Here is a 9,205-nt window from a genome sequence, read left to right on the forward strand (position 1 = left end):
CTAACCCCCTGACCCTTGACCCTAACCCTGACCCTAACCCTAACCTAATGTCGACACCGTCCTCAGCCTCCACTGCAACAGGTGCCAAATGCTATTTTCATTGGATTCCATCATTTTCCCTCTTTCAGCTCTTTTCTTGGCAGCACTGAGCTACATGTCATGTAAAATGCATGTTGTTGGAGAGGGCTTTCTTCCTCGGGGTGCCAGAAGAATCACCCTGGATCTTTTATTCCTCATGTCTCTTGAAAAGGCTCCTATCAGACCTGTCACGTCTGTGTTAGTGATGCTTTTAGTGAAAACCTGTGAGATTTGGCTGCTTATTCCTGTGCCTGTGTGTGAATGCTGCTCTTTGTGAAGAGGACGTTCATATTTATGGAGGCCCTCTTCACCTTGCAGCGACTGAATGGAGAGTACTGGGCTGCTGGAGAAACCCTAGCTGTCTGCTGTTGCCCCTGGATTCTGCCCTGCTCAGGGGTCCCAATCTGGCTCCACAAAAGGGAGTTTCAGATCTCCCTGGAGGCTTCTGAAAGTGTTCGTGTTTGAGTGCGTAACGTGTGTTACGTGAGACGTGGTGCTGACTGTCCGTGCCTGTCCTGTTCCAGCTGAGCTTCCAGCACAAGGTGGGGGTGCTTTACTGCAAGGCCGGGCAGAGCACCGAGGAAGAGATGTACAACAACGAGAGCGCGGGGCCAGCGCTGGAGGAGTTCTTGGATCTTCTAGGCCAGAGGGTGCGCCTCAAGGGCTTCACCAAGTACAGAGCTCAGCTGGATAACAAGAGTACGATGAAACACACCCTTTGCTAAACGCACACATGAGCAAATGAAGATGAGCCTTATTTGTTTAACCTGCTTCCATCGTCTCATACGATGGGCTTTTATTCAGAAACCAGAGCGCTCGAATGACCTGTCCTGTCTTGTGTTCCAGCCGACTCCACTGGCACGCACTCGCTCTACACCACCTACAAGGACTACGAGCTGATGTTTCACGTGTCTACCATGCTGCCTTACACACCCAACAACAGACAGCAGGTCAGTCGCGCCCTCAGCCATCAGTGTGTGTAACCGGGGTAACGCTCAACAGGAAGCTTCATTCCTGTCTTACTCTTCCTCAGAGGCTGACTTTACCACACTTGAAATGATGAGCATTGCCATAGCAACCGAGTCCCCACAGCAGGGTTTTCATCAGCCCTTCCCTGAAGTGGCATATTGTTCGACAGACCTCTGCTTGTGCTAAAAAGTGAAATTAAGCGAATGGCTTTGTAAAGACAAGCTACAGTGTCATGAAGTGGCAGAAGTTCACAGATTGACTAACCTTAACTCAGATTATAGGCGCAGCGCTGCAGAGTTAATGGGGGGGACGGAGGAGAGATGGTCTGGAGTCGGCCGTTCTCACACACCTCCGAATTAAGTGACTGGCAGGATTTGATCCAGGGTTCTTCCCATCTTATGTCCGTCGATTGTGGAGCATTAAAGAGGAGAGTTCCCGTTTTGCTCCGTGGGGGTAATCCTGGAGCAGGCCCAAGCAGAGCTTTTCTCCACCCATCCCTTCATCCTTCCCAGTTAACCTCTCCACCTTTTAATCCTGCTCGTTTCAAGCTGCTACTGAACCTTCCTGACAACTGTGAGGCAGCCAGAGAAAGAGGTCAACTGTCTGCTCAGTCCAACTATACAAACAGTGGAAATTGACTTTGGGAGAAGGTTTCCGTCACTGGAATAAGTCAGCTTAAGCTGCGCGGGAGGGAAAAGGCTTTTTCCAGCCTTGTAAATGTGGTTGTGCTGCTGGAACAGACATCAGATGGATTTACTGTCACCTGACGTTGAGATGTTTTGGGGCTTTCTTTGACTTGCTGAAATGCCCCAAAGATGTGAATGTTCTCTCCTCATGCTCTCCGCTCTATCTTACAGCTGCTGCGCAAGCGGCACATTGGCAACGACATCGTGACCATAGTGTTCCAGGAACCGGGGGCCCTTCCCTTTACCCCCAAACACATCCGCTCTCATTTTCAACACGTGTTTGTCATCGTTAAAGTGCACAACCCCTGCACAGAAAACGTGTGCTACAGGTAAATACGGCAAGTGGCGCCGCCCTTCCCAGGCTCCGCTGCTCCACGTTCCCGGGACAGAAGGAAGCAGGCGGATATCGGAATAATGGAGGCGTGTGTTTGTCTTTGAAGTGCTTTCATAAATGTCTCTATGTGAACTGATGAAAGCACTTCATTTGAAAGAGTAATAATAATAGTGCGCGCGTGCCCTTTGAGGCTGCTGCCGTGTGTTTGCAGTAATTCAGAGACACGGCTTCTCTGTTTTGAACTGATACAGTTATTATCTTTGAGACACCTTGAAATTAGGACTTTACAGCTCTTGAGTTTCTGAGGACAAGCTGACTCCTGCTAATAACACAGATTATGTTGGATCGCCTCCCCAAAGGGGACGTTTTTATTTCTTCTCTTAAGTGTCAGTGCTTTCTTTAACGTATGCTTTCCCTCCTGCTCTACAGCGTGGCCGTGTCCAGATCTAAAGATGTGCCTCCGTTTGGGCCACCCATCCCCAAGTCTGTTACGTTTCCAAAGTCGGCGGTTTTCAGGGACTTCCTGCTCGCCAAGGTCATCAACGGAGAAAATGCAGCACACAAGTCAGAAAAGTTCAGAGCAATGGCGACACGCACGCGGCAGGAGTACCTGAAGGACCTGGCCGAGAACTTTGTCAGCACCACGACTATTGACAACGCCGTCAAGTTCAGCTTCATTAACCTCGGAGCCAAGAAGAAGGAGAAGGTGAAGCCAAGGAAGGACGCACACCTGTTCAGCGTGGGCGCCGTCACCTGGAGCGTCAGCACGCGGGACTTCAGCCAGTCACTGGACGTGGACTGTCTGCTGGGCATCTCCAACGAGTTCATCGTGCTGATCGAGGAGGACTCCAGAAACGTGGTCTTTAACTGCTCCTGTCGTGACGTCATTGGATGGACCTCAGGGATTATGAGCATCAAGATCTTCTACGAGCGCGGGGAGTGCGTCATGCTGTCGGCCCACGATAACTGCGGCGAAGACGTCAGGGAGATCGTGCAAAGACTCGAGGTAAGAGTGGAAGCACCCAGCTTTGTGCAAACCATCGCGCCCATTTCAGCCATTTCATGCAGTAATTCGGAATCATAGGTCCAATTTTTGGGGTGAAAATTCAGCCGGAATACTTTAGTGTAAGGAAGCCGACGCTGCGTGTAATCTCCTCTGTAAACACAGCCTTGACAGTGGCGTCCTCCTTTGTTAGCGCTGCTGGCAGCACATCTTTGTTAGCTTTAGCATGAAACAACAGCCGAAGGGCTGGTTTGCTCCGGGCCGTGCTGGTCGTGACCACATGGACGGGGTGCACGCCTCAGGCCTGCAGTGCTGTCTGATGATGACGCCAGATGTTCACCAGTGTACGCTTCCTTTAGAGTCACACAGAAGTGCTTCCATCCTCATCCAGTGAGTCTAATGTGAGTCTAGGATTCAGAGCATTTGCTTTAAATGGAGCAAAGCATTCCACTTTAGGGAAGCTGTGGTCTCTCTGTGGTAGAACACTCTCAAAATATTGGTTTTCCCGTTGTAGCTTCACCACTTCCCACAGGGAATGTTTCAGCATGTTACTAAACTCCTGGCTTGTTGAATCTCTGTCTGGCACGTCGCTTTTTGTTAACGCTTTCCTCATAATGAACCGACCTGGCACACACACACGCACACACACACGCACGCACACACACACACACCCTCGTCTGTCTGGGCTGCTCATAGACCAGAGGGTCACTTGAAAGTGAAACTGCAACGTGAAGTCCAGAGTCTAGAGAGGATCACCGACCTCCTGTCGATGGCTTTCTTTGGCTCAGCGTGCTGAGTCAGCAGGTTTGCAGTCGAACCCTCAGCTCACACAGGCACAGATGCCCCAAATTTTAATCAGGATAAACCGTTAGTGACGTACAATTAATTTGATGGAGTGAAGGGTTACTGATGATGTGATTGTGGTCCACTGATGCCGGTTGTTCTGTCAATATCAAACTGTTAGCAGAAGACAACCTGTTAAGCTCCACGCTGGGCAGGAAAAGCCTTGGCTGCATTAAAGCCTGGAGGGTTCCAGGTTCAGTCCTTGGAGAATTCTCTCCCAAGAACCACAATGGTTATCAAAATAGTTCTCACCAGATCATTTAAACCCACAATTCACAGAATTAGCATTATTGATCCCAAAAGTAAATAAGCGTCACTCACCATCCTCTTGGCTCTTTCTGAGTAGGAACCATGCAGGATACTAGAATTTGGGATTGGAGGACAGACCTCATGTTGGGTTAGGGTCAGGGTCAGGGTTAGAGGGTTAGGGTCAGGGTCAGGGTTAGAGGGTCAGGGTAGAGGGTTAGGGTTATTAGAGGGTTAGGGTCAGGGTCAGGGTTAGAGGGTCAGGGTTAGAGGGTTAGGGTCAGGGTCAGGGTTAGAGGGTCAGGGTTAGAGGGTCAGGGTCAGGGTTAGAGGGTCGGGGTGGTGGGGTCAGGGTTAGGGAGGGTCAGGGTTAGAGGGTTAGAGGGTCAGGGTTAGAGGGTTAGGGTTAGAGGTAGGGTCAGGGTTAGGGTTAGAGGTCGTTCAGGGTTAGAGGGTTAGGGTTAGAGGGTAGGGTTTAGAGGGTCAGGGTTAGAGGGTTAGGGTTAGAGGGTTAGGGTCAGGGTCAGGGTGGTCAGGGTTAGAGGGTCGGGGTTAGGGTTAGAGGGTCAGGGTTAGAGGGTTAGAGGGTAGGGGTGGGTAGAGGGTAGGGGTTAGGGTTAGAGGGTCAGGGTTAGAGGGTTAGGGTTAGAGGGTCAGGGTTAGAGGGTTAGGGTCAGGGTTAGAGGATCGGGGCAGGGTTAGGGTAGGTTAGAGGGTCAGGGTTAGAGGGTCAGGGTCAGGGTTAGAGGATCGGGGTCAGGGTTAGGGTTAGAGGGTCAGGGTTAGAGGGTCGGGGTCAGGGTTAGGGTTAGAGGGTCAGGGTTAGAGGGTTAGGGTTAGAGGGTCAGGGTTAGGGTTAGAGGGTCAGGGTTAGAGGATCAGGGTTAGGGTTAGAGGGTCAGGGTAGGGTTAGGGTTAGGGTTAGAGGGTCAGGGTTAGGGTTAGAGGGTCGGGGTTAGGGTTAGAGGATCAGGGTTAGAGGGTTAGAGGGTTAGGGTTAGAGGGTCAGGGTTAGAGGGTTAGGGTTAGAGGGTCAGGGTTAGGGTTAGAGGATCAGGGTTAGAGGGTTAGGGTTAGAGGGTTAGGGTTAGAGGGTCAGGGTTAGGGTTAGAGGGTCAGGGTTAGGGTTAGAGGTCAGGGTTAGAGGGTTAGAGGGTTAGGGTTAGAGGGTCAGGGTTAGAGGGTCAGAGTTAGGGTTAGAGGATCAGGGTTAGAGGGTTAGAGGGTTAGGGTTAGAGGGTTAGAGGGTTAGGGTTAGAGGGTTAGGGTTAGGGTTAGAGGTCAGGGTCAGGGTTAGGGTCAGGGTCAGGGTTAGGGTTAGAGGGTTAGGGTCAGGGTCAGGTGTAAAAGTTTGGCTCTGTTTGATTCATGGTGATTAGTGCAGCTTTCAGTGCTTTTCTCCACGTTCAGGAAATCCAGACGGGATTAGATGGACGTTTTGGGACCTTGTGCTCTCGTATGTCAGTAAATTGAGCACATAACTACAGTCAGTCACAGTTTTAGTCGGTTCCTCGGATCAGAGAGATGTTGGGTGGTGTGTCACCATGACAACCATACGGGCTGTTGCCGTCCACTCACACACAGCAGGGTGGGATTTCTGCCAGTGTGAGAATCTGGTGAAGTGTTGACAGGCCAAAGTCTGAGCTAATGTGTCCCTGAAGCCAGCTGTCACTCTGATGCCAGTGGAAGCAGTCACCCACAAGTGAACCCACAAGTGAACCCACAAGTGAACCCACAAGTGAACCCACAAGTGAACCCACACTAATCGGACGGGTGATTAACGCTCACGGCTGCAGCATTTGGGCCCTTTTTTCCTTTTACACATCAACTCTGGTCTGATTCGTTGCTTCATTAAAGCTCCCTTAGCTTGGATATTTGTTATCCGGGGCCATGCAGACAGGCTGCAGCGGCCTTTCACCTCGGTGGCTCGGGTCGGCGCACGGTGGCTCGGGTCGGCGCACGGTGGCTCGGGTCGGCGCACGGTGGCTCGGGTCGGCGCACGGTGGGTCGGGTCGGCGCACGGTGGCATCAGCGCATGCTGCTGATGAAGCACGTTTGTCTACACTGCTATAAGACCAATAAGGCCAGCAACCTGAGCAACCTGAGCAACCTGAGCAACCTGAACAACCTGAACAACCTGAGCAACCTGAGCAACCTGAGCAACCTGAGCAACCTGAGCAACCTGAGCCACCTGAGCAACCTGAGCAACCTGAACAACCTGAACAACCCGAGCAACCCGAGCCACCTGAGCCACCTGAGCAACCTGAACAACCTGAACAACCTGAGCACCTGAGCCACCTGAGCAGCCTGAGCAACCTGAGCAACCTGAGCAACCTGAACAACCCGAGCAACCTGAACAACCTGAACAACCTGAACAACCTGAACCACCTGAGCAACCTGAGCAACCTGAACAACCCGAGCAACCTGAGCCACCTGAGCAACCTGAGCAACCTGAACAACCTGAGCCACCTGAGCCACCTGAACAACCTGAACAACCCGAGCAACCCGAGCAACCTGAACAACCTGAACCACCTGAGCAACCTGAGCCACCTGAGCAACCTGAGCAACTGCATTTGCGTGCAACTTTGAGCGTCGTTCCAGAATCCGGTCCCAACAGCATTTGAAATCTCTGGCTGGAATCTTCAGCTCGAAGCGGCGGTTGGTGGCGTTGCAGTGATCTGTTGAGCGCGTGTGTGTGAGGACTCATCTTAAATGAAGATCCCTCACCGTCCTCCTGGGGTGTGTTTGTGCAGTGTGTGTTGTTTACTCTGAGCAATGTTGATTATAAACCTGTTTCATAACCGATCTTATTACTCTCCATTTTGGAGTAAATGTCTGGTTTCCTCTCACACGAACAGCTGTGTGCTTCCAGATCACCACCAGAGGCTGCGAGACGTCAGAGATGACCCTGCGCCGCAACAGCCTGGGCCAGCTCGGCTTCCACGTCAACTTCGAGGGGATCGTGGCTGACGTGGAGCCCTTCGGCTTTGCTTGGAAAGCAGGGCTGAGGCAGGGCAGCCGGCTGGTGGAGATCTGCAAGGTGGTCGTGGCCACGCTCACGCACGAGCAGATGATCGACCTGCTGCGCACGTCTGTGAGCGTCAGAGTGGTCGTGATCCAGCCTCACGAGGACGGCACCCCCAGAAGGTAACGGCCCGCTCCTGAAAACCTGATTTACTCATTTACCACAGCTGCTCTGAAACATGAGGACGACGTGGCTTCGCTTTTCCCATGATTAGCTTGAAGAAATGCTTCCATGATGTTCCTGAGAACACAGGTGACTTCTTTTGCATTCCAGTCGTTCCTCTGGAGAGGAGACGCTACTATTGATGTTGTGCTGGAGTCAGTCGGTCCTAACGATGACTGAGGCCTCCTGACTACTGGCTCTCTCTCTCGCTATTTTCCCCAGCTCCTTAGTGTTGGGAGTGTTTAGGGACAAATGCCCGTGTGGCAGCGCTCCGAACGCAGCAAATTTGCTTTTATGGCGTTTGTTTTGGGAGATTCTAAAAATAGCAGCCCAGCTGAAGGTCCTGCATGAATGATCTTCCACAGCTGTGTGCAATAGGCCACATAGGAGGTGTGTGTCTGACCGAGCTCGTGTGTGTGTGCGTGTGTGCGTGTGCGTGTGTGTGAGAGCTGGCATATTTGCTCGCTAGCATGCCTCGTGTGTGTAATCAACACTGTTGACACCATTCGGTGTCCAAAATCATCTTGTTCCACGTTTACAGTCACATCTGCCTTCACTTGGACTCCAGAACCTTTATTTAGCAGAGAAAATGTGGTCTTTAAAACGCACACAGCACAATAAACGGACACAGTTGGATGTTCTTAATGGTTGTTCTGCTGCACTAGAAGAGCTTTAATTGTCTTCCCAAATGAAGACCTTTGATGACCCCATGAGAACCAAAAGGTTTTATGTATTTTCTCAGCAGACTCTGACAAATCTAGAGGTCAGAGGTCAGGGGAAGAATCTCAAGGGCCCGCAGCTCTTTTTGCGGTTCTGCGTCTTTGAGCTGCAAAGTGTTGCATCCATAATCGGTGCTCCACTTTCTCCACTGTTATCTCAAAGGAAAGGAATTCGACAGGGGACCGGAGGCCTCAGTCAGTCCCCGGTGCCCAAAGAGACGGGGTTAATCTAACAACAATGGACAAGAGTCTCATGACCTCCAGACAATGTGCTCTGGCTCCAGACTGCCACCATGACAAGAAAAAATGCTTTCATAAGCACATGTCAAGCTTAGGGGAGAGAATGTCCTGTTTTCATTTTAAAATTGTCAAGAACTGTTCAAGTTAATGTCTTTTTATTGCTGGATAGCATTGCATGATCTGGTGTAGCAAATGAACATTTGTCCTGCTGTGCAGCAGCAGTGGAGCTGGTGGGCGTCCACGCCACACAGATCTGCCTTTAATATCAGCTCTACCTTCTACGGGATTTATTTACACTGGAGCAAGGATGTGGTTTTAGCCATGCACAATACCAGAGGCTTTTCCATCATTGCTCCGAAAAGCTTTAAACAAGTTCAGCATGTTAGCCTTGGATCCGTCTAATGAGAACAAGATGAAGCAGATCCCTGAACGTGCAGCCAATGTCAGTGATTGTGTGCTTTGGTGGAGTCCTCGCAGATGTAAACCTGAGGGTCAGCATGATTCCACTATCATGGCGGAGGACCGAAGGTGTCCAGGAGAAGCCGCGCTGTCAGACTTTGAGCCGTGCACTTTGATTCGCGATGCAAACACAGCCTGATTAAAATCCAATGGAAGGCCAAAATTTGAGCGCTTTCAAGTTGCATTAACCCCCTGCTGATAACACGCATTGCCCTGACATTCAGACGGCCACATTTGACCTTTTCTTTTAAAGTGTCATTAGACTTGTCATCATGCATTTTCATCTGAAGCCGAGTTCATCTGGATTTCTCACTTCTCGTGCCGACACCTTGTGAAACCGAACCGAAGCTCTGGGGCCCTACGGGGCCTCCCGGGGCCCTCCCCTCTGTCACAGTTTTCCCTCTTTACTTTAACAAAGAGAGCTAAAATCTTTATTTTTAA

At 51.0% G+C, this 9,205-nt stretch overlaps 1 protein-coding gene across 1 annotated transcript in view; it reads left to right on the top strand.

The window, feature by feature from the left end:
* The window catches only part of LOC130534287 (signal-induced proliferation-associated 1-like protein 2), a 61,444-nt gene that overhangs the window by 34,145 nt on the left and 18,094 nt on the right, over positions 1–9,205 (top strand). Inside the window, exons 5-9 of the mRNA XM_057048313.1 lie at positions 603–777; positions 925–1,028; positions 1,905–2,062; positions 2,497–3,073; positions 7,032–7,306. Coding sequence (XP_056904293.1) covers positions 603–777; positions 925–1,028; positions 1,905–2,062; positions 2,497–3,073; positions 7,032–7,306 — 1,289 coding nt within the window. The remainder of the gene's footprint in view (positions 1–602; positions 778–924; positions 1,029–1,904; positions 2,063–2,496; positions 3,074–7,031; positions 7,307–9,205) is intronic.

This window comes from Takifugu flavidus, chromosome 11 (assembly GCF_003711565.1).
Source record: "Takifugu flavidus isolate HTHZ2018 chromosome 11, ASM371156v2, whole genome shotgun sequence".
NCBI classification, from domain to species: domain Eukaryota; kingdom Metazoa; phylum Chordata; class Actinopteri; order Tetraodontiformes; family Tetraodontidae; genus Takifugu; species Takifugu flavidus.